At 41.3% G+C, this 26,493-nt stretch overlaps 1 protein-coding gene across 1 annotated transcript in view; it reads left to right on the top strand.

Moving 5' to 3' along the window:
• GOLGA7B (golgin A7 family member B) overlaps window positions 1-26,493 on the top strand; it is a 177,396-nt gene that overhangs the window by 99,889 nt on the left and 51,014 nt on the right. Inside the window, exon 2 of the mRNA XM_085606346.1 lies at window positions 9,885-10,010. Within this exon, the coding sequence (XP_085462472.1) occupies window positions 9,885-10,010 (126 nt within the window). The remainder of the gene's footprint in view (window positions 1-9,884; window positions 10,011-26,493) is intronic.

Genomic DNA, 26,493 nt, shown 5'->3' with positions numbered 1-26,493 from the left:
GAGCCGGTCATAGATGAAGAGTACTGGTGTGACCTACGTGATGGGATTCATGATGTGTTTGTGTCGTACACGCTGCTTGTTGCTCCGTCTCATACCTGCTGCAAGCTGGTCCGTCTCGTAGCCGTGGATTGAGTTGTAGCGCAAATCGTAGCTGATATGCTTGTTTTCCAGATGCTGTGACGTCCACTACGTGGCAACCCGTCCGGCGCGTAGGAAGTACGCATCGTACTTGTCATGCTGGAAACTGCTATGGATACTGCTTCCGGGCGACTCGGTTCAGCGTTAGGAGTTACAGCTCGGACGGAGAATGGAGCTTGAATCACAGCCTACGTGTCGGTCGTGTTTTTGGCAGGTATGCGCATCGTACTTCCTCTGCAGGACGGACCGGCTACGGGTACGTGTCGGTCGCACGGTAAGGCTACGGACAGCTCTCAGAGAGCTGTCCGACCTGGTATCAGAATCGAACCCTTAGGAGATCTTTTCCCAGTGGAGAAACCACTTGCTGTTCATTCTAATAATATGGGGTGTTTCCTCACCCTTCTATCTGTGGAAAGGAACATACGACTGTTGCTGCAGATAAAAGGAACCAAAAGCAAACTAACATCATCATTCTGATAAAATAAAAGTCTAAACAGACCAATTTGAGCAACAACGACTCCAATTTCCAGAGAGTAATTAATCTTATGTAGCAAGATGAGAAATACTAAGACAGCAACTTTTCTTTGAATCTAAGATCTGAATCATCTTGAATCAATACAAAGCCTTGTTATTTGTCAGTCACCATAATCAAGAACGGAAGGCTATCCAAAGTGATTTTTAGATCTTTAATTCATCTGATTTGAATGGATTCCTTCCCTATCTGTAAAAAGGTTCTGGCATACAAGCTCTTTTGCTTTTTCCACTTTTTCTGTAGGTCTATACTATATATAAGTTTATTGGCGTATTTGACCCCATAGACCACCATACTCTACTCTTCATCTGCACATTCTGAATTGGCTTTGAAGAATTCATCTTGCAGTGGTTAAGTTCTTACCTGAAGAACAAAGCCCCCATGGCCAAGATAGGCTCCTGCAGATCCAAAACCAACCTCTTAACCCGTAACATCTCACAAAGTCCTCCCTTGCCCCTGTGACCTTCACCCTGATTAGGGGCCCTGAGCAATCTTCTTGATAGCACAATGTCCCTCGACTATCACACTTGACAAAAACATTGGCTTCAAGGCCCAATTCACACACTAAAGAAATACCAAAAGGCACCAACTGGTTATTCTCCTCAACATACAGCTCTTTCTACACATTCCGACTTCAGAATGACTGACCGAGAATTGTTTTTATCCCATCTTTAGGAAAGTAATGTCCTTCTGTTAGTATATGTACACTACTTGGCCAGACTTTGGGTGGGAGAGTAAAACAGAGAGAGGTGCCTCGTGTTTTCTACACAGTTTAACTTACATTGAGGTATACTATTCATGTGTGTATTTAATTACTTCATATTGAACTTTTTTATGTAGCCCCATTATCAGTAAGATGAGCCTTTCTGGGAACGCTGATACCGATTGATTTTTTTGTTGTTGATCTTTTTATTACAGTTTCTGCATATACGATACAGTTAACCAGTACACAGTATATGTATAAAACCAGTAGATATACACGGGAATCTTGGTAATCAAAGAGTGTTAAATGTTTGCAACACAAGTAACATTGGCACAGCCCAGATTCAGACAACGCTATAATTATCATCAAACATATCAGTCAAATAAGATCAACGGGACGTGACATCATTTCTATGTATATATGCATATTACCATTATAATATTCGTAATCTCCCCCCCCAAAATTGTTCCTTGCATGTAATTCTAGTACTAATACCGATTGATATAGCAGAGATATGAAGTATATTCAGAAATCTGTGGCTGCAAAATTAATTTTTCATTAGTCTAAATATTAGAGTTTTATAATTAACATAAACTGTCACATTACTACATAGAAGCAAGGACGATTACGTTCATCGGCATGTTCTAAAATAAAGAATTTAGCATCAAAGAAAAACAGAAACAGACATAAGAGGCACTAGGAAAGAGAAAGAAAAGTAGAAAGGGTAGGTGGAATTTGTATTTCACTGGTGAAAATGGGAGAATCTCATTAATGTTTGCATTTTTTTGCACTTCAAAAATTTGCAAATATATAAATTTTTTGTGTATTTGTGCCATCAGCAAAGCAAGCGAAAAAACCTCCTACAGAGCCTTAAATTATTGTTTGGGAAAAGTCTGCTCTCCACCTGCACCAGGTTTTGCCAATGCGCTTGTAAAGTTGAGCTAGAACTGCAAAAGTCAAGAACGGCAGCCGACCATCTTGGAAGTGTATCTTTCATATTTCCTAGAAGGCCATCACGTTAATTAATAAGTAATATCATGATTTTCTTGGAAGTATAAAAAATAACATTCAGCTACCTTGGACCATCATATTTATACTTCCAGAATGGCCGCCACATTGCTTGTAAATTCTACATGGCAGCCCTCTTGGAATTATGTCTTTTATACGTCCAAGATGGCCACTACATTGCGTGTAGATGTAACATGGTGGCCATCTTGGAATAACACAAAATACCATTACAATATGGTTGTATGTTGCTTATCACTTTTTCAATTATGGTGAAATTTAACAAGCATTGGCAAAGCCAATAATGACAAATACCAAGCATAGGCAAAGCAGTAATGCTTTGATTTGCATTGCCATTCCTAGTTCAAATGATTATTTTATTTCTAAGTGAAGCAATGTTGTGCTTTGCTGGCATTTTTCTTGTGAAGAAATGATGCAATGCATTTGGTAGGTAAATACATGTATTTTTAATGCAAACGTACAAAGCTTCTGTGTACTGTGAGAGAACATGAAGAATTACATTATTTCATAGCTTTTCTCTTAGAGCACAGACCGGCGCATGCCGATTCTTCTAATGTAAATGTGCCCCAGCATGACCTGGTTCTGAGTTGAAAGGGTGGTTTAAAATGACATTGTATGGAAGCGCGCAGGTCTATTCTCTTAGGTATTTTGCGCTCTATTAAAAACGCTATGATTAATTTAATTTTTGAATGTTAAATCGTTCTACATGCACCGTGATCACGTTCATCATCGTAACCAGTCAGCTTACTGTGCACAATTCAGGCATGCATATCTACTATGATATATCAGACGGTGTACTAACTTAGGCACCTCGCACTCTCTCACTAGCACCTGACTTCACTAATTATTCACAACATCCTTGCGTCATAGACACTTTTTATCTGACTGATCTGTCTCTCGTCCTGCTCACGCCATTTTTAACCCTCTGTGTGAGCAGCTACAGTTGTCAACGCACGGAATCTATGACAGCTACAACAAGGGCATCAATATAGTCACCTAGTTCACTAGTAACATCACTTCTGGTATTAAGGTGGCATTGAATTTACGTGCATACATTAACTGACATCCAGTCACCCTTTCCTTTTAGCTACAGTACTGTGCCGTGCCATTGATGTGATTCACAACCATCAAGGACCTCACTTCAGTCATTGCTTTGAATCCAACCGAACGGTGGACCATACCCTGCAAATCTCCTTTGATTCTGGTAGGTCCCCAGTACCTCACCATGTTGTTCCATTCCCCACATCCAACACACCATTCTAAATCCAACCATTTCTAATTGTAAAGGCTGTCCGTTGGTTCGTCTAGTCCTGAGGAAGACCCGCTGTGCCTACTAGTCAATCACGCACGTTTCTGGGTCGAAACGTCGACGTACTTGTGATAATCCTAAGCTTACTCTCTCAACCCCACGCGAAATGGAAATTTAAAATCCCAAGCGGTGTGGAGCTTCATGTACCTAGGGATGGATGTCCTCTGAATGACTAATTTCAACAATTCTTGCAGCACTGTATATATCTTGTTCACATTTAGCACTTTTTTTCGCACTTTTTGCACCATATCACTTGCAGAGTTGGAACAAATGTATGTTCATGAACTTTGACAGCCTTCTAATGTCAGCTCAAGACCATAAAATGTAAAAAATATATGGATCTATCCTTAAATGCAAACTTTGTTTGATTTATTTTTGGTGTGTTTTTTGTTTTGTGACTCATTTGGTCTTTTCGTTTTATTGATCATTGCTGAAAAGTTTTGAGTATTGTTGTTTTATTGCTTATTATTCAGTATACCAGGAATCAACTCTGTACCCGACAGAACCACATTCTCCACATTCCGAATTACATTGATTTCGATTTGGAAACATTCAGGGAGAAATAGTAGAACATGTGACTCGGGCATTTGATGATATTGGCCTTGTTTCACATGTTTACTTGGGTAAAGTGTGGGTTTGTTTATCATCATTGTAAATTTGAAGGTATACTCAGTGCTGCTGTAATGCCTCTTCAAGTATGCATTGAATAGCAGCAGAGAAAGGGGAAGATCCCTGTGGAAATCATCCTGAAACTTGTTTTGATAAATCCAATGACTCAGCACTGAATTTCCACTCCTGTCTAATGAGAGTGAAATGGGTGTAGGCTAAGGGTGTTGTGGACACTTCTTGTCATTCTTCTAAAGTTCTCAGCAGGTTGTTGTGAGAAAAGGTGCCATAGCTTAGGGGGAGGTTAGGTACAACCATGATAGGATGATGGCCATCCTCAATCATGGCGAGGAGGCCCTCAATTTCAGTTCCTCTGGAATCAGATTGTTAGCTGTGACATATGTAGCGTTGTTCCATATGCTTATCCTTTTGTTTTGTCAACTTTCTGTGAAGAACATTTTTGGGATGTGAGAGATTGGAAAGTATTATCAACTGAGAATTTACAATTGTCATATCATGTCCTTGCTCTGTACACCATGCATTAGTATGGTGCCCCAAGGAACTTGGGCTGGGCACGTACCGGATAGATGTCTGTCATGGGGCTTATTCCAGATAGTGCGGCATATTGAAGGGGTAAAAAACATAACAGATTGAATGCACTGTAAATACATCATAAACACTATGTTAATATACATATAGGGAAATATAATAACAGTGAAGTATTGTAATAGATAATAATGTAAACCCTACCCAGATAAATTCTCAGTCATTTACATAGAGCTTGTAAAAATGATGAGACTTTTCATCTTCCAAGTTGTGAAAAAGCAGTTCTTAGTGAATAAAAGATATTCAACACAAACTTTACAGGTATATTGTCTCAAACAATCATTCAAAATTGAGATGGACTACTTGCTTAGATGTATCACGTATCCTCTTCTAAGCAAGAGTTGGAACTATAATAGATTTAATGTGTTTAGTTATAGATAGCTTCATGCATAGGTGTCTAGTCTGAATTAAGTAAACAAAGGACAGTTAAGTGCGGTATAAGTATTTACATGCAAGGAAAGGGCCTCTGTCACTCAGATTGAAAGTGTTTGTAGATAATCAAGGCAGTGGTATTTGTTCAAAATGCTTCCTTTATTTACATTCCAGTTTAACCTAGTGCTTAATTTTAGCCAGTGGTTTCCTGTGCTCCGCACCAGCACTTACTTGTGAGCACCATTACTTATGACAGTCTGCCACATGGTGGCGCTGTCTTTGTAATTTAGAGAAGAGCAGAATAACAGCTGTTTATTCATTCAATATGGATTAAAACGATTAATTCCTGTTGCCCAAGCCATTCTTTCTGCCCTGTGGGCCTGGACTAGTCTGAATTATTACACTTGTAGGAGAGTTATGGTTAGTAGTTGCATAGATATTGTCACTAGCAGCATTGGCAGGGGCAATGGGTGATTAAAGCTGATGTGGCCTCCTGACTAGGGCCCTGGCACATATTTTATCACTAATTAAGCACTTATTTAACCCTAATTCAATGGTCCTTTGATAAAATGGCAGAAATCAGGCAAACAAGGGCACATTCATGACCATTTGTGATTCAGTAAGAGAAAAAGAGGAGTCTCACTCTAAACTACAGCGCCAAAAGCCAGTTTTGCATTTTAAGCAATTACGCATAACTTTGCATATTTTGGTGAAGTTTTGTGTACGTACGCAAACACGAATTACGAGAATTTTGCAAACCCTTAATATTTCCATTTAATACCTTGGGTTGATTGCCAAGGGTGCCAACATTTCTCATAAACTATGCACCTGATAAGATCCTGGTCATCTCCTTCCTCTATGACATAGGAGATCTTTGATGTCTACAGAGTTTTTAGCACTAGGGTTGCTGTATAAATTAGCTAACTGCTTGCATTCATCATGCCGGATCTTGTGAACCAAAAATGTAATGGATTTCTTGTCAATAAATGGTAAAATCCAATGCAGAAATTCCCTAGAGATGGAAGTGAGCGGTTCCAAAGTAGGAACACTTTATCAGCACGTCTGCTTCACACTCTATGTGGTGAGAAGGGATTTTTATCATTCACCAATCAGCCATTACAGGTGTTTAACTATAAATATGCAGAATCTGCAGAAAAGATGGCACCCACTGTTCTGATAATTTTATGAAACAAAATCTGTGTTTATTAAATTAAAACATTCTTTTTAATTGATATGTGCACACACTCACTAACGGAGGATGTTGAAGTTTTATGCCATCTAATTCTATTATGCGGCACATTCGGAACCTTCCACTCTATTAAGACTTCCACTGGCACGCCAAAACTAGAACCTTCTAAAACCATCTCGTCTGTTGGGTTTTACATGTAGGCCCTTAAACAGAGATTAGAAGTTTGATGCACAAAATGTACAATGAGATATTGTGTAGAGTTTTGGTCTGATCACCCAGGAGTGCGTTGAGGAGGCATCTTTTATATCAAATGTAACATGTACACGTTTTATGTTCATAGGTCCTATCTATGCAGGTTTTGATATTCTTAGCTGTTCAACTGTCCCTCTGTTAAGATTTATTTTGTAATACCTTTAACGTCCTAATATTAGTGATTCCATAGCGTTGGTGGGCAATTTGAAATGTTGTTTAACTGCCTACTTCTGAATTATAATTCACAATACTTTGCAAAACTATGTCACCCTCGTTATCAACAGTCTTCACAGTAATTTCAGGACTTTTGCTTAATTGCCTTAGTGCCTGAAATTCAATGGAGACATATTGGCATGATGCTGGGCAGTAGAAGTCTAAGCATGCCCGCTGTGGCAGGAGTGAGGGTACTACTCTTGGACTGAGTTTGTGCTCTTTGTTCCTATTGAGATAACTAGTATAAAACTGAGCATCATTATTATCGAGGCAAGGGAAGCATTCGCTGGCTGCAGGCTGTCTATAGGAATTATGCAAAAGGGAGCCAAAGTTTGCCTCCAGTTGTTGCTATCCTTCAACTTTAGGGGAAGTAATACTTTTCTGGTGATCTACAGCATCAATTTAACTTCCCAATAGATCATCTGATCACGCCACAGTGATCCAGGCAGTGACACAAGTTAGACCTCTTGCTCAAAGCTTGTCAGAGAATGTGATTCCTAAATCACTGATCCAAGGAGGGGAAAGTAGTTCAAGATGAGGTGATCAATGGTCATGCATACTCGTTAGCCAATCAGGGTGCGCTCAGTGTATTTTACTGCAAGCCGAGAACTTTACTGGCTTCACCTCCATTGCTGTGTTTGCCTTCCACTCACAGCTCATAATGCAGACTCCGCCAGTGGTGCTGGAACAATTTTAAGAGTGGGCTTGCCGCCATCACTGTTACATCACTGAAGTTGTAGTGATCGTCAATCTTTCAAGAGTCACACAAAGAACAAGCGTAGCAAATGAGCAATGCGCGTTCAGCAGGAGAGTGGTAAGGGTGTGGTATGTAGCCGATGGTGCATTTTGGAACAATGTCACAAATATATTACTAAAGCATGTTACGATAGCGCACTTAATTTGTACAGACATACAGTTTAACTGGTAAAACTATATGGTGCACAAATGATAATGTTTATGGACATTAGAGCTTCAGCGAATATTTATCACTTGTGCCTCACCAACTAAAATGACTTGATTTTTTTTATCCTATAAAAATCTTTGTTTTCATCACCCTTCAGAATTACAAAAAGAAAGTGCTTCATTTGTGCTTTCCTAGCTACAGCTCTATTTTGCAACAATACATACAGTTTATTTAAACGTTATTATATTTTGTTGTGTGTTAGAAAAAAAAGATATCTTACGTACTTTACATGGTGTTTAGACAGACCATCAGAAACAGAAATATCGTGGGTCAAATTTTTGTGTCAAGAACATTGAGGATAAAAATGTTGTGAATGTAAGTTTCAATAGGTAAGCAACGTTTTATCTATATATAACTCCACATATCTGAACCTTAATGATATATATATCTTGAAGGTACGTAGATGTGGAGTGAAGAATAGTAAATCTATACTGACCTATATGCTCTTACCTTCTCCATATTTTGGTCCTCGATATTTTGGACACAGTATTCTGCCCTCACAATATTTTCGTTTCCAATTTTCTGCCAGTGATCCCTTTACGTTCACAGTCCCGTACCCCAGCAAGATTGTCAAAAACGTCACTTTACAAAATCATTTCATTTTGCAGTCAGAAAAAGAAAAGTAGGCACCAATCTCCTTATTGAAAGAATAAGCAGCAATATGTCTGATGACAGGCGCGCAACACCCATTGGACTCAAAGGGCTTCAGCCCCCCCCCGTCGTGTGTGGCAGCCCGGGATGAGACACCTTCCCGGGCAAAAAAGCAGCCGCACCCGAGCACTTCACAGGTCTTTAAAAGACCATTTGCATGTTAATGAGGACTTGATGTTGTTTCACCCCTTCCATGGGGCATATCAACAAGGGCTTTATCTCTGCTTTTTTGGCTTTAAAAGCCAAAAAAGGAGAGCTAAAACTAGCGCCCTATCAACAACAGGGTGCTAACATGCAAATTTGCATGTTAGCACCCTTTTACTCCACGCTTCCCCTTGCATCTCTAATGAGATGCAAAGGGGGCGTTCCAGAGTAAAATAATAGGAGAAATGTCGCTAAGCGACATTTCTCCTATTATCAAGAATGTCGCTAACCCTGTTAGAGACAAAAAAAGCAGCGCTAACCGCGGTTAACGCTGCTTTTTTACATCTGGTATTTTTCTGACTTAGCCATGATATCCTATGGAAGGAGGATATCATGGCTAAGTTTGCCTGTCCCTATCAACAAGGTAACATGAGATTATCGCTGGGTTTCCAGCGATAATCTCACGTTAGCCTGTTAGCGTGAGGATTTTTATCGCTATTGAGATAAGCGTTGCTAATAGCACGCTATCTCAGCGATAAAAATTCAGGCTAGCCGGCGATAATTACCCTAGCGCTAAGTGCGCTTAGAGATAATTATCGCCGGTTGTTGTTGATATGCCCCCAAGAGCCCCTGCAGCTCCACTCTGCCGATTGCTTAAAGTTCAGCCCCCACCGAAATTTTTGCTCAGCCCTCCCCCCCCCCCGAAATTTGGCTCTAGTTGCGCCTCTGTCTGATGAGGTAGTATCACTTTTGACTTCTGTGTTTGAATGCACAGCAAATGTGACAAGATAAAAACGAAATTTAAAGGTGTATCCACCTTCTAAACACCAGCCTGGGAATTGGCGGGGAGCTGCAGCACCCCCATGCCCCTACTTCTAGCGCCTATGCTATCTGTAACTCAACCACCCCTCACGCGCTCACCCCGCACCACAGCGGTTTAGTGGAGCCGTTTAACGGTCGCGTCCCCATCTGCCCGCCGTTCTTCTCCCTGTCTTTGTTTCCTGTTCACAGATGGATGGATGCGCCTTGTTTATGCCTGAAGGAATCTGTGTGCTGCACTCCCCTCTCCGATCTCAGTGAGCAGACACCCAAAGCTGCCTCTGGGCCCTCATCGTACAGTATATGCTAATTAAATAATGGCTTTATATATTAGTGAACGCCTTGACTTCTTTGTTTCAGGGTCACAACTTGCAAGAACTCAGAAGAAGCGCATCTCTGGCCAGCAAGGTTTTCATCCAAAGAGATTACAGCGAAGGGACCTTGTGCCAGTTTCAGACCAAATTCCCCGCAGAGCTGGACAGTCGGGTAATGTATCTCTTCTAACGCGCACTGGTTTTGAAGGAAAGAAAGAATTAACGGTCTACATAATGACATTCTTCCTGTCGCATTTATATATGAATTTACACCACTTACAGGGGCATATTTACAAGCCCCTTGCGCCACTCTTGCGTCACTTTTCCCATGTTAAAAATGACGCAAAATTGGCGCATGGGCCTTGTAAATAAGCCCCACAATATTTAACTACTGTTATTCACCTTTACTCTAGAACAAAAAGCAGGTATATATTTATAGAGCGATCGATTATTAATAGCATGAAATCAGTATGAATTTTCTGAAAGCTCTAGTCTGTATGCACACCTATATCACTTAATACATGACCCACCTGTAAAAAACTAAGATTTCACCAACTTGTGACTCTTTCCAGAATTTTTTTTTTAAACAAGCATTGGTAAATGCATTTTGTTTTGCCTACATGATTCATAATATGTTGTTTTTTATTGTAAGTTGTAGCTTGCTGAGTAGTTGTACAATATAAGTAACAGAAAGTCTGTTAAATTGTTATGACTTGTTTATGTAGAAAAAGGCAAAATATTATGCTGGAACTAGTGGTATAGTGTGGGTAAGAAATAGCAACATTTTGAAAAATGAAAGAGGGAAATAATAGAATTAATTGATGTAGTAACAATATTATGTGTTTAGAGGAGTTCTGACAACTATTGGGCACAGTGCCACTGCACCTACTGCACCATTCAAACCATGCCCCTAGTGTCCGCAAAATAACTTCATTTGTGACTGCCTTTTTGGTGGTAAAATAAAGCAATATTTGGTGCTTAGAGGAGTTATGACAACTTTTGGACCCGGTGCCACTGCACCTGCAGCATCATTGAAATCATGGCCCTAGTGCCTGCTAGATAACTGCAATTGTGACTGCTTGTTTAGTAGTACAATTTAGCAATATTCTGCATTTAGTGGGGTCCATAGAGCTACTGGCTCCGTTGACACTGCACCTGCTGCACCATTTAAATCAAGCCCCTTTCAACTGCAAGCCTACTGCAATTGTGACTGCCTGTTTAGCAGTAAAATATTACAATATTAGGTGTTTAGAGGAGTTCTGACAACTTTTGGGCCCACCGCTACTGCACCTGCTGCACTGTTCAAATCATGACCCTGTTGTCTGCAAGATAACTGCACTTGTGACTGCCTGTTCAGTAGTAATATATAGCAATATTTGTTGTTTAGTGGAGTTATGAAATCTTTTTGCCCCGATGCCACTGCACCTGCTGCACCATTTAAATCAAGTCCCTTTTAACTGCAAGGTAATTGCAATTGTGACTGTCTGTATAGTAGTATAGTATAGCAATTTTAGGTGATTAGATGAGTTCTGACAACTTTTGGGCCCAGTGCCACTGCACCTACTGCACTATTCTAATAATCATCCGGTTAGCTGCAAGGTAACTGCACTTGAGACTGCCTGTTTAGTATTACAATGTAGCAATTGTATGGGAGTGCCTAGGACTTTTTTTCTGGGTGTCACTGCACCTGCTGCACCATTGAAATCATGACCCAGTTGTCTAAAAAGAAACTGCACTTGTGACTGCCTGTTTAGTATAATATCTTAGCAATAATCTGGATTTAGTGGGGTCCCTAGAGCTTTTGGCCCTGGAGCCACTGCACCTGCTGTACCATTCAAACAAGTCCTTTTAAGTGCAAGGTAACTTCAATTGTGACTGCCTGTTTAGTAGTCAAATATAGCAATACTTTGTGATTAGAACAACTCGGCAATGCAGCGAGCACAAGTTAAATATTTTTATTTATTTAATTACTTACCTTACTGCTGTCAGTCGTATGTCCGAGTCCACTAACCGTCCCACCCTGCTTTCTCCTCGCCTCACCGCCCCACAGCAGTCCCTCGGCGAGCCGCCACTGGTGTTAACGTGACACATTTTTCCCGACTGGTCATACAAACGGTCCAGGCTGTCAAAAACTCTATGAATTCACCAAACAATCAGCCTATCTCTGGTGCACAACCACCGAGTCCACTCCAGCTACCATTGAAACTACAGTGGCCCTCATTACTACTTCGAGGCTACTTCCGACTCTGAAATTGGAGTCCAAATCAGGCTTAATGCACAATATTGATCCATGTGCAAATTTAGTACTCACTCTCATTTAGTACTCAATGCCCAGAAGTGTATGGTATGTAACCTAGTAAGAATCTTGTTGGCAAATTACATAAAATGTAAATTTGGGCACCCTGGAACACTCATGCACAAATAGTGTGCATTGTATGCAGTTGGAGCATTGGCAATCCGCAAATATGTAAATAGCGCTATGACAAATACCACCTAACTTGAAGTCCTGCTTCAGGTCCCAATTGGAGTTTTTACCCAAAAAGAAATCATCACTGCTTTTCTAATCAGGGCCAAAGCGCTTAAAGTGGCATTGAGTGAAGAGAAAAAAAACAATCTCTTAAATCAATAGCAACACCAACCATATGCTTTGTTAAATGTTGTCAACTGGGTTTTTGAGACATTGTGACATCATTCTCCTGATGACACCTTTAACACGCAAAACATATGCAGGACGTTACTCACTGTACACATGAATTACATACATGCCACAGAGGCTAGGATGTAAACCCATCTATTTCATTATTTTCCAAAACCTCCGACACTGAATAAACCAATATGGTCTGGGACTAACCAAGATATTCATAAACAAGTTTATAATCCGAAAACGATTTGTCTCTCTCATTCATGGACGGATCACATAGATTGCACTGCCACCTGTGTATTTGTGCACCAACATTTAGACTGACTGGCCGATGCAAAATATCATTTATGCGCTTGTGAGGGGGTGCAAGCATGCACCGGACTGCTGCAATCTATATAATCAGGTCAGAGGTGCTTTCAGTATGCATTGTGGACTTAAAATCAATACAATAGCCTTATTGCTCAGCCTATACCAGTTGTTAAAGATCCTGAACCCAAGTTATAGGGTCGAGCCCCAGACGAAGGTCTATAACAAGGGAGAGGGCCATTCACAAAAGGTGTGGCATGAGGCAGACGGGCTATAAGGCTATTATAACATTCTACCTTCTAAGGGTAGAATGTTCTAAATTAAAAAGGGAGAAACAGAAAGACAAACATTGGAATGTTGGAGCAGAGAGCATTATGACAGCCATTATAAGCGTGGAGCTACTCCATTGCCTTCAACGGAGCTATTAACCATCCAGTGTTCTAATACCAAATATATTAGAACACAACAGGCAGTTTGATCCACATCTTTACTTATCTGTGGGCAAATTTCCAAGGAAGTATCTCAAGCACTGGCATAATGACCATCTACGTTGTCCTACAGGTGGAATATTATGGCATAGTACCTCCTGCTTTCTTGGAAGGCAAGCAGTATATTGGTAGTGGATCTTCTCGCCGGCGATATGGACTATGGGGCATCTGTTCCAGCCTGATACACAGGGGCCCAGCTATCATTAGTGCAGCAGATACAGTGACACCAAGACCCTGCGGTGTTTGCCTCCGAGTGACACCCGCCACAGAGATTGGTGGGCCCATGGCCCTAGTGTGCATTTGTGCCAATCGAATTCTTGTGATGCCACTGCTTCTACATCACAATAGATCCCTGCCGCCTTTGAAGGGCACATTGAACAAAAGGTCACTGGTGTATATTATATGTGCATTATTGGTGCATATTACTTGGTCAATAATTTTATAGGTCCTGTAGTATTTTAAACAGCTACACTGTCCTTGCGCACTACACAAATGTGTTGTGCGAAGGCTGCGATGCTACATTCTGCCCATAGTGCTGGAAAGATTACGAGAAAAGGTAAGAGCTGCTTGGTAGAAACCTTTTGCCGGGAGAAGCAGACAATCTTCTGGACTTTGGTGTCCCGTGTAGGCGTTGAAACACCTTTTCTATTCTGTTTAGAGATCAATAAAAAAGCATATTCTATGTATATATCTTTTCTAAGGAGGCATTTGTCTTCATCACCCATTTGAGCCAGGACAGTAAAAGCTGGCAGTCTGTTGGTTGCTCCTGCCGCCTGCCTGACCAAAGATTAATTAAGTGTGCAGTGTATTCTGCTAGAAGCTCCATTCAGAGAGATGGAACTATCCCTTGGGAAATGAACACCAGAGAACCATTCCATCTTCACAGGCCAATTAAAGAACACAATGAAGCAAAGGAGAAAGAGCATATGGAGGACTTTTTGCTGAAAGTAAACTCTCCAGCAACCTTGAACCAAAAGCTCAATGTAGACAGTCTAACTAGACAGAGGAGAAACAGGCTGAGAGAAAGTGAGTGTGTGTGAGAGAGAGTGAAATAATGAGTCAGAGAGAGCCAGAGGGATAAAAAGCGAGTCTCTAAAGAACTGGGGCCAGATTTACAAAGTTGATGGAATGAAGGGCATAAAGCAAAGTTGCTGCATTGTGTTACGTGAACTGGAGAGAATATCTACAAATAACTGGCACAGTTCTGCTCGTCCCCTTCACTGGCACGTGTTCAGCAACCATATACCAACGCAGGTGCCCTTGCATCATAGTGCAAGGGTATGCGTTGTATTTGGTTTGGTGGAAGGAGACCTTCCTGCACAAAAACTATGCTTTAAGGCAATTTCCTCTTTTAACGCGTCCTGCACAATCCAGCACCCATGTAAAGGGGAAGAAAGGAGGAGAAATAAAAACATTCCTCCTTGTTATTCCAGCCTCAGGGAGGTGCAGGATTTTGGCCCAAATGCATGTCTTCATTTGTTTCTAGATATGGATTTGTATCAAAATCCATGGGGGGATGCAGAGGAACGCCCATGCACCACCCATGGAATGCCCACTTGATGCAAAGTAACACAAAGAAAGCGAAGAACAGTGGTTCTGTCGGGAAGTGAGCAAACTAACTTAGACGTGTACTGAATACACTTTAGAACTGTACAGGACACACACAGACCCAAAGAAACAGAACTGAATTCGAGTTACTTGATGGAATGATATTAATCATTGCAATGAAAACACCAAAGTGTTTACAGGGTAAACCAACCAAATTACACATACAAAATGGAACAATTTGTGAAACAGTGATTACTTGAACAAAAAAATCACATATAACAAATATGTACAATGGACAATACATAGAAATAATAAACAAACAGATCCGGCTTGAAGTACATAGGCCACTATAGGTTGTGATTTCCTTGTTCTATATGTGGATTTGCACGGACGCATAGGACAGGTAACGTCGACGTTTCGACCCAATATGGTTGTGCCAATTAGTATGCATCAAAGGGGGTCTTCATCAGGACAAGAAATAGGTTGGGGACCTGTAAGCGCAAAGAGTTTGGTGTCAGGGCAATGTGTGCGTCACACATAAAGGAAATATTTAATTTCCCATATGCGGCAATATAGCTCACCTGAGAAAGCGATTTAATTAATTGGAAATAGATTCCTCGTGTCTCTTATGCAGGGGTCCGACATCAACTTTGAGAGTAAATTCTGTTCAAATTCTGCAAAAATTAAAGAGGAGGGGCTGTTGTATGGATTGAACAGACTGCGTATCAACATAATTGAAATATACCCGGTTTGAAAGAAAAACACGTACCTGTAGGACGGTAAATTTGATTTGAAAAGAGGAGTGGTGCTGTCTCAACAATCGCCACGTACTGCGGACAAAAAAGAGGAGGGCACTATAATATAGGTAGCCAAGGAGGTTAAATTAAACGGGGTAATGATCGCTTGCGAGATATCTAAGGACATATGTACACATCAACTAATGTAAGGAACAGCGTAACTTAAGCTATTTTCTAGTAAAAGACTATCATAGCCCCAATATTACCATTTAGAGATGGGAGCCATACCGGAGGCTAATTAGACACTTATTGCAAAATCGTTAAACAAGGATACTAAGTTGTAGGAATGCCGAGCGCCGGAGGGCAACGTAAGGTAAAAAATTAAAAATTACGGCATATGGGTATCACAACATCTGAGTAAAGCTAAACGAAAGGGCCATTACGTTAGCGAAACGAACTTAAGAGGAGTTAAATATGCCGAACGCCAGGAAGCAATTACGGCTCAGATGTTTCACTCCATCGTAGTGAAACTAACGTTAGGGAGAAGACTTACTTCAAGTACGCGAATTGGACGTCTTGATCCGTCAAAGGCTCAGCTGCAACTGACAGCGAGCTCTCGCTAGAGCCGGCTATATGACGTAGTCGGATAGGCCGTGTACGTGCGGGGACCTGGACTGGTCGGCCAATCGGGAAAACCCGGGATGGATTAGTCGGAGATAGACTCATACGGAGTGATTAAAAACAGAATGGACTTGTGTAATTTGAAGTACAACAAAAGCGGAGGACCATTTTTTTGCAAAAGAGAGCCAACCGTGCATCTTCAAATGTAGTATTTGTACATTGCAAACAAAGATCGTGACATGGGATTATGCACAGCGAATGAGAGCCAATCATGTGTTTTCAAACGTAGTAATTGTACATTTACAAACGAAGTTTCATAGCTCGTGATACAGGATTTCCTCACATAGTCAATATGAATGAGCTTATTAACATAGTCAAACTGCTATATTACATGTGTAAGAGGATACGGATGTTTCAATTATACCAATTATAAAGACGTCATATGCTACAAGCTGGATTATCACACAGTATACACGACAATATCACAAATGATTGGACTGCACGATTTACAATATAGTTTCATGATGTTCAATATTCAAATAGCATGACAATGATGGTGGCATATGACATATTAAAACATGCCTACATGTTATGCTAAAAAGGTCAAAGTCATACATATGTCAGGATTGCAAGAGGGAAAAGAACCAAGTAATATGTCTTACTTGAAGCAGTAGGAGAGATCAGAAATGAGATTAGAGCTTGCTCATTTGCAAATAAGTCTCCTCATGCTCGTTCAGACCAGAGTTGGTTGCATCAAGGAGATGGATCCAACGACATTCCTTATAATTAAGAGAAGTGCCCATGTAACACAAGGCATTGTTCTGCGTTAGTTTTGTTTACAGACCAATGCAAATCACCATTTACACTGGTTTGTAAACACCAATCTGGATTTTGCATCAGGGGTGCTTTAAAAAAGTAACCCAAAACCAACACAAAATCTTTAAATCTGTGCCTGAGTATCCATCACAATTAAAAGAAATTAAAAAAAATAGCAAGCATTTTGAAGAGTGCTACTGCTAAAGTCATCATGTTTTGCACTTTTACTAACAGGAAGTTGTATGTTTTGGAACCGATTAACCCGTTGCATGCTCATGACGAGCCCAGCTTGTCATGAGGCACAGTGGAGCTGTGCTCATGACGAGCTGGGCTCGTCATAACGGTCGCGCCACTCCCACGGGTAATTGATTCCCTGCCTGTGCAGGAGAATCATTTAGTGGGTGGAGTCATGAAGAGCCCAGCTCGTCATGAGCTCAGCTCCGCTGTGCAGCATGACGAGCTGGGCTCGTCACGAGCACAGCACCGCCGCCGACGCCCCCCCGCGGCGAAGGGGTTAAAAGGCTTATAAGAGTAAGTATAAGAGTACTCTTGCAGTATTGTTCCTCATACTCATAAATCCTTTTATGAATCAGCCCTAGGGTGCTGTGTTGTCTTCTTATACAAAACTGCATCTTGGCAGCTCACAAGTCGATTTCCTGTGGGCTATATTTTATCACCTCAATAGTTTAATTTGTATGTAATCCCATCAGTGTACTTCATCCAATAATTTGGTTTTACGCTCTTTAGGTACATGAATTATATCCAAATAGTACCAAAGATCAGGAAAATTACAGAGATTCATGCTAAATACATCTTCATAACTGTTTACGAGCAGCTAAGAAGTAGATGAGTTGTCATCAATGGTACCTCAATGGGGAGAAAACAGAAGTTCTTCTTTCTTGAACCCACACCCCTTTGACAATATCCTTTTTCGACCCCGCAGGCCCTCAGAGAGCAACCAAATCCAGTGTTGTGTGAAAAACCTTGATGCTAAAATTGACTGATGATTGAGTCTGACAACACAAATTTGTTTGGTTGCCATCTCATGATTTTCCCATCTTTAAGTGCTTTAAAGAATCCGCCTTTTTTTGTTTCGTTTTTTAGTTTTATGTAGCGCAAACTAAATCCAAAGGTATCAGAGCTCTTTACATAAGCACCAGTTGCAAACAGACGGACACCTTCATTTATGTTAGGCACGGGGAGATTAACCACTTCAGCGCGGCGCGGATTACCGTGCTGTGCTGAAGGTTCTATTGCGCGGGCGGGGCCATGACGGAGCGGTTCCATCATACGCATAGCGCAACCGATGCGCATGACGGAACCGCTCCGTCATGCGCATCGAAGGGGTTAAGGGATTTGTCCAGAATCACAGAATGTTGAGCGTCCCTGCCGAGACTCAAACCCTGTTCTCCAGCTCTGAGGTCAACCGTTCTAGCCGCATTCTCTCCACAATCTCCACCATCATTTTTCTTTCCGTGTAATGTTCTTCTCATGGATGCCTTCATATCATCTTCAGTAGATTATTGTAATGCACTCTACTCAGATTTATCCCAAGGTTCACATTAAAGGTTTAAATTAATACAAAATGCCGCAGTCCATTTGGCCCTAGGGCTATCCAAGAGAGATCATACTACGCCTGAGTTCATTTAGCTACATTAGCTTCTTATCAAACATTACACTGTTTTTAAATCCACATTCTTAGATCATATTTATTGGGTTAGTTACTATTGTTTTTTAGATATCACAAACAAGTCGAAAGGGTGGCAGAGAGTTTGACATAGTAAGAATTTCTTATACTTAGCAGTTGATAGTGAGTAGAAAAATTTATTACTGAACAGATATGCCAAATACTAAATAAAGATTCATTATTGTCAGTGTTTAAGCAGCATAAAAAATATTTATTGTCAACATTTCGGTGAGGAAGGATCTGTTCACATTTGGAAATGCTTAGATAAAAGAAAAGGCCTTAATTTTGCGTTGAAGCATGGCCTTGGATGGAATGGTTCTAATAGCTGTGGAAATGGGGTTCAAAACCCGCTGGACACTACCAGAGAAAGATTTATTGGAGTTTGTTGTTTGCTTAAATCTTGTTATCTGAAGACTAGGTTGTCACTGCTTCTATGGTTCCTTTGACCACCTAAGATGGTCAGTTTTTATGCATGGTACGTCTATGTTCCTAGAAAATACAGCATTGTATGGGATGCAACACGTTTGAAGATGGTTTTCGGTTCAATGGGGAGCCACTTCAGTGAGATCAGTATCAGTAATATGTGGTCACATTTTTAGTGCATGCGACCAGATGTTTGGCTCTATTGAAGGGCAGCTTTAAGGGAAGCTAGACATATGTTTGGTAATCCATGTAGAAGGCATTTTCATAGTTGAGTCTCAACAGCTCAAGTGATTGGATGATTAATTTAAAATCTTTATCCAGCACAAGATATTTGATACCATTGAGGAGACTAAGTTTACAGTGCACTCAAAGAATGAGTGTATTATATAGTTAGAAGCCCAGAGATTTTGCAGAATTTACCATTGTGGGGTTGCAGTTGAGTATTGACAGTGAGTTGAGTGAGGATTAAATCAGGATCATACATTTGGGTGGGGAATATCTGGGAAAATTCCGTTATTAGTAAAGTTTCAAGTGGTGATGAAACAACCATTTTTATTTATCTTCCAGTACATTAGTGTAGTGCTTGTAATTTTTCACAATAGGACACACCTAAATCCTGCACTCCCAAAAGGAGGCCATTGCACTACTGCACCTTTAAATAACACGCGTTAAACAGCACTCCCCAAAAAAGAGGCGATAAAACAAGACCCAGCTCTCTCCTAAGGCGAGGCAAGAAAACAAATTCAGGTGCATTTAAAGTGACACACACATGTTTGTTAATTCAATATTTTAGAAAGAAAGGCAAAATACATCAGTGAATGCAGACTCCTAAATATCAAGTAACTCAAGTACTAAACCAGAATAAAATGTAGCATATATACATGTAGCAAAGAAACTTAAAAATTATGTACACAAAGTAAGGAACACCTCACCGATCGATCATGCAACATCCTTGCCAACTCAAGCTGGAGAAGCCCTTCAACAGCCCAGGAAGGAGTTCGATCGGGACCCAAGTTCAGTCTGTTTCACAGCAGTAAGTCTACTCTGTGAATGAGCTTCTACCTGCCCCCCCGAAGACCTCCAGCTTTAATACCTTCACTCAACGTGAAGCGAAGGTTCTAGAAACCTCGCCCCCTTTCTTTTGTTGAAAAAAAAACTGAGCTGACCGTACTGGTCTGTGTCAGGGTCAAGGCAGAAGCTGGCCAGGCTCATGTATTTTGACTCCGAGACAGAGGTGTACATTCTGCACATTCCCTGAAAGGTACCAAGCACGCATCCCACACAACATGTTCCAGTTCACTCTGATCGGTGAGGAGCGGAAAACAAGTGAAGAGCGAAAACAAGCCCTCCCCACTTTGCAGCTACGTGCGAGCACAGAAAATGGAGTCTGTTACACAAGATAGAGTCAATTATGCCAAATGGAGCCAATGGTCAATATACATATCATTCTTAATATCAGTACAATTAGCCATGTATTTGAATTTTTCTCTGTAGGTGATTTTCATGCAAAACTGAGTGTCATCAGTATAGAAAGGGAGTGACAGCTGCTGAGGGTGGAGGCTAGTGGTTGAATGTATAGTTTCAAACATGTTAGAGACAGGATAGTACTCTGAGAGACATTGTGATTATTAAACACAGGTAAAGTTAAATATTTAAATATATTGGCTTTGGTTTTCCATATACTTATAATGGTAAGTACACAAATATCGAAATAAAGATTGTATTACACTAATATTGTCGCAAAACATGTATATACATTTGTATATATATATATATAAAGTTAGTTGTAAATTGTAATTATTTTATTATATTAGAAAATATCTACTTATATAAACAAATACATATATGTATGTATATATATATATATATATATACACAATCATTAAAAATATACATTTTACATTATATTACATATATTTGTTACATTTTCTAAATGTACTACTATGGAGAGCATATATTTATTTATATATATATATATATATATATATATATATATATATATATATATATATATATATATATATATATACATCTTGAAGAAGCGTCAGCGTTCCCCCGTTTCCGGAGCCCCCGGCCCTTCAGGGTGGCCTCACTTCATGGGCACGGGGCAACCCACAATCACCCCACTGGTAAGAACAACAATGTGAGGCCCAATACCTTGAAATTTGCTTTATTTCATGAGGCTTTTTGCAGCGCCTGATTCCCTTTTGTCCAACGTTTCAGCCTGTTGCCTTGATCACGGACAGGAACACAAGCGCCCAGGTGCGCACAGGTGTCTTTTATAGAATATATCACGTGCCTGCATTTTGTCAGTACTACCGTTCCCAGAGTGCATTTGTGCTTTTATTCAACTTGTGAACTGGCAATCCAACGATGTTTATTCACTCGGTGGTAATAACTATTGCACACGCACTGGTATTTGCAAGGAATCGTTTTTGAGGCAGGCAGGTGAATTTCAGTCCATATCGCAAATGTTTTTTAAAATATTAGCATCATGCAAAGCGGCATCTTTCAGGCACGATTAAAGCAGGGAATCATCCCTCTTCAAATCCCTTCCACGCGCCATTCCATTTACTCAGTAGTTATCCCTTCGTGGGTTGGAAGGCGCGAGTGAGCCATGCTCCTCAGTAAACATCTTGAAGAAGCGTCAGCGTTCCCCCGTTTCCGGAGCCCCCGGCCCTTCAGGGTGGCCTCACTTCATGGGCACGGAGCAACCCACAATCACCCCACTGGTAAGAACAACAATGTGAGGCCCAATACCTTGAAATTTGCTTTATTTCATGAGGCTTTTTGCAGCGCCTGATTCCCTTTTGTCCAACGTTTCAGCCTGTTGCCTTGATCACGGACAGGAACACAAGCGCCCAGGTGCGCACAGGTGTCTTTTATAGAATATATCACGTGCCTGCATTTTGCCAGTACTACCGTTCCCAGAGTGCATTTGTGCTTTTATTCAACTTGTGAACTGGCAATCCAACATATATATATATATATTACCTACTGGCGGTCGCCAGTAGGTAGTTATAGTTAGGACCCCTTTTCCATAGGAAATCCGCAACATTCTATTTTGAATAACTTTGGCGCCGGTCGATGAATCCTCGCGAATTTCTCAAAATAGGTGGGGCGCTACGCTCCGCTCCTACCCTGAAAGTCTCGGGGGGATTCGTCAAGCGGGGGCTGAGATAAAAGGGGGGTCCCAAAACGCGTTTTTCCCATGCATTTTTCCATAGGACCTTTAGACAGAGCTACAGCCCGAACGGCTGAACAGAATTACTAGAAATTTGGCAGAGAGGTAGTCCCTATGTCAAGGAAGTGCCTTTTGTAGGTTTGGTGTAAATCTGTTCAGTAGATTCTGAGAAAATAGCCTTTAAATCAATATATATATCTGAGCCCGCTTACGGTACGCTTACCGTACGCTTACCGTACGCGTACGGTGGCGTGCGCGAGCGCGATTCTGATTGGCTCTTAGATCTTAGTAAACATTCGAATCGGCCGAAACCAGGAAGCGGCGTCCGCCATTTTGTCTCTCGCACTGAGTGTTATTTATCAAACATGATGCCCAAAAACATGATACGGGGCTGTTTTGACAACTCCCTCCCACATAGTCATGTTGAGGGAGTCCCCAAACATCCCCCAAGAGCAAAAACGGTTTTATTTTTTTTTCGGCAATTTCGCCGAGTACGCTTACCGTACGCTTACCGTAAGCGTACGGTAAAAAATAGAAATAAAAAAAACACTATCCACACTCACCCCACCCCCTGTGCTTTCGTTGGCCGTAGGCCACCAAATGTACAGGGCTTATTACATCAGTAAAAAAACTATATTTTGGCAACATGAAATTATAAAATCGAAATAAAAAAAACACTATCCACATTGACCCCACCCCCTGTGCTTTTGGTGGCCGAAGGCCACCAAATGTACAGGGCTTATTAAAGTTGATAAAAACCGTGCACGGAACGCACTGCGTTAAGTGGGCGCGCACGCCTCGAATGGCGTAAAGTAACTTAGCATTTAAAAAACCGTACAAATTCACTGAAAAAACCATAGGTTTCACACACGTTATAGTTAGGAATTAGCATTTAAAAAACCTTGCAAATTCAATGAAAAAACCATAGGTTTCACACATGTTATAGTTAGCGGAAATTTTACTGATAAAAAACCAATGAAATTGCCCCGTTATAGTTAGTGCTGGCAACTATAACTCACGCGACCGCAATCTTCTGCTGATGACATATGTGTCTTTATAAAAAAAATATTTGTAATATATGTATAGCTAAAAATGTATGGAAGAAGACATGGGCAAATAAGTGTCTAAATACAGTATTAGCATCAGCAGAGGATTGCGGTCGCGTGAGTTATAGTTGCCAGCACTAACTATAACGGGGCAATTTCATTGGTTTTTTATCAGTAAAATTTCCGCTAACTATAACATGTGTGAAACCTATGGTTTTTTCATTGAATTTGCAAGGTTTTTTAAATGCTAATTCCTAACTATAACGTGTGTGAAACCTATGGTTTTTTCAGTGAATATATATATATATATATCCAACCAAGAAATGCGCCGAAACCCGGTTCCTGGACAAAGATGCTTTATTTCAATTGGCGCAGGCAGTCACGTGTCAGAGGCACCTGACGCGTTTCAGCATATTGCCTTCTTCAGAGGTGTGTCCTCTTACGTACAATGACCCAGTTCGTGCTTGATCACACACCCCATTGTTAGCCACACTCCAACTCCCAAAATGCACTTCGTGAGACAGCATGGTTTCCATGCAATCCTCGTGATGTTAATCAATTACTGTCTCAAATGTCTCGATGTAAACAGGTAAGTGGGGCACAACGTGGGACTGGTGCACTTCCATAGACACAAATTGCCACACATTAAAATCAGCGCTGAGTCCAGGACCTGCTTCACAAGGCAGTAGCCTCGCTTTGCTCCCTTTCTCGCCCCTACTTACAATGATCGCCGGCATTCCTTAGGCTTGTGATGGGGAGAGCGGGTCATGTCCCCCAACTTAAATCATCCAAGAAATACTGCCGACGGGGACCCCCAACCCTGCAGGGCGGTCATGGCAAATACGGGAGACAGCAATTCCCGCAAATAACATCCAACCAAGAAATGCGCCAAAACCCGGTTCCTGGACAAAGATGCTTTATTTCAATTGGCGCAGGCAATCACGTGTCAGAGGCACCTGACGCGTTTCAGCATATTGCGCATTTCTTGGTTGGATGTTATTTGCGGGAATTGCTGTCTCCCGTATTTGCCATGACCGCCCTGCAGGGTTGGGGGTCCCCGTCGGCAGTATTTCTTGGATGATTTAAGTTGGGGGACATGACCCGCTCTCCCCATCACAAGCCTAAGGAATGCCGGCGATCATTGTGAGTAGGGGCGAGAAAGGGAGCAAAGCGAGGCTACTGCCTTGTGAAGCAGGTCCTGGACTCAGCGCTGATTTTAATGTGTGGCAATTCGTGTCTATGGAAGTGCACCAGTCCCCCGTTGTGCCCCAATTACCTGTTTACATCGAGACATTTGAGACAGTTAACATCACGAGGATTGCATTGAAACCATGCTGTCTCACGAAGTGCATTTTGGGAGTTGGAGTGTGGCTAACAATGGGGTGTGTGATCAAGCATGAAGTGGGTCATTGCACGTAAGAGGACACACCTCTGAAGAAGGCAATATGCTGAAACGCGTCAGGTGCCTCTGACACGTGATTGCCTGCGCCAATTGAAATAAAGCATCTTTGTCCAGGAACCGGGTTTTGGCGCATTTCTTGGTTGGATGTTATTTGCGAGACTTGCTGTCTCCCGTATTTGCCATGACCGCCCTGCAGGGTTGGGGGTCCCCGTCGGCAGTATTTCTTGGATGATATATCTATATATATATACTTTTTTTATCTATCTATAGATCTAGAAATATATAATATATATATAAAAATACATATTTAAATAAAACAAATCACAGAGCAAAAATTCCAAATATTCTATTACAAAATGTTAAATCAATCACCAAATAAATAAAATATAAAAAATGTAAAGCTCCCAAAAATCACAATTACAAAAAATATTATAAAAGAATTAAAAAATTGAAAATCCAATAAGAGTATAAAATTAAAAGATAAGAAAATAAAAATTATATGTAACGAATACTAGGAAAACTTTTGGAGTCTGGGATTATTAGATATAGAATTCCAACTCTAGCCTAAGCAACAGCAGGAAAAGTGTTAGACTTGATAGGGGTTACATTTACTATTCCTTAAACCCAGGCCGAGTACTCCGCTCCACCAGCGGTGTTTGCAGAGTTTTACCAACTCCGCGCTCCACTGGGAACACGAAGTTGCCGCAAAACTCCGACTCTGGCGGAGCGAAGTACGAGGCCAGACCCTTAATTAAAAAACACTTACCTTCTCTTCTGCGTGCCCTCCTCCTCACCATGGTGTCTCCCTTTTTCCATCGTCCTCCTCCTCGCTTCCCAGTTCGTATTACGTCTTGCGTGAACTGTGCATGCACAGTTCATGCAAGATGTAATACGTATGGGGGCACGAGGATGAGGATGACGGGAGAAGGAGACAACGCTGCGAGGAGGAGGGCATGCAGAAGAGAAGGTAATTGGGTTTAAAAAAAACTTTTTTAACCCTTTTCGTGGGCCCAGAGTGGAGCGGAGCGGAGCATAGTTCCACTGAGTTTTTTAAAAACTCTGTGGAACTACGCGGAGCACCATTCCGCATACTCCGCTCAGGGTAACTATTCCTACTCCAGTCAGTGCAACAGTTGGGAAAGTGTTGGACTTCAGAGGGTTTAAATGTATTATTTCCACTCCAAACAGGGCAACAGTAGGGCAAGTGTTGGACTTCGAACAGGCTAGATTTAGTGTTCCCACTCCAGTCTATACCCCAGTCTATACAACAGCAGGGAAAGTGTTGGATTTTGGAGGGGTTAAATTTACTATTTCCACTCCAGTCTAAGCAACAGTAGAGAAAGCGTTGGATTTTGTAGGGGTTATATTTACTGTTTCCAATTCAGTCAGCGCAACAGTAGGGAAAGTGCTTGCCTTTGGAGGGGTTAAATTTACTATTACCACTCCAAATAGCACAACAGTAGGGGATATGTTGGGGGGCGTCGCTTAGGAAACTAACATGGTGGACGCAAGCTGAGAGAGCTCCACGCCGCTCCTCCTGATATCGCAACCATTCTGACATGGAGGGAGACCATCCGGCCCCCAAACTCACTGCCTGAACTGGAGGGGCTGTGATGGGCCCGCAGGAGTCGAATATGGTGATCATCATCTGCTGAGTAAGCATATTACTGACCCCGCAGTGTCCACAAGGGACGCAAGGCCTCTGGGCCATGTCTGCCAACACCTCCTTACATCTGGGGATTCAGATCCTGACAGT

This window comes from Triturus cristatus, chromosome 1_2 (assembly GCF_964204655.1).
Source record: "Triturus cristatus chromosome 1_2, aTriCri1.1, whole genome shotgun sequence".
Taxonomy (NCBI): Eukaryota; Metazoa; Chordata; class Amphibia; order Caudata; family Salamandridae; genus Triturus; species Triturus cristatus.
Note: the sequence above shows the minus strand (reverse complement) of the source record. Positions and strands in the feature narration are given on the sequence as shown.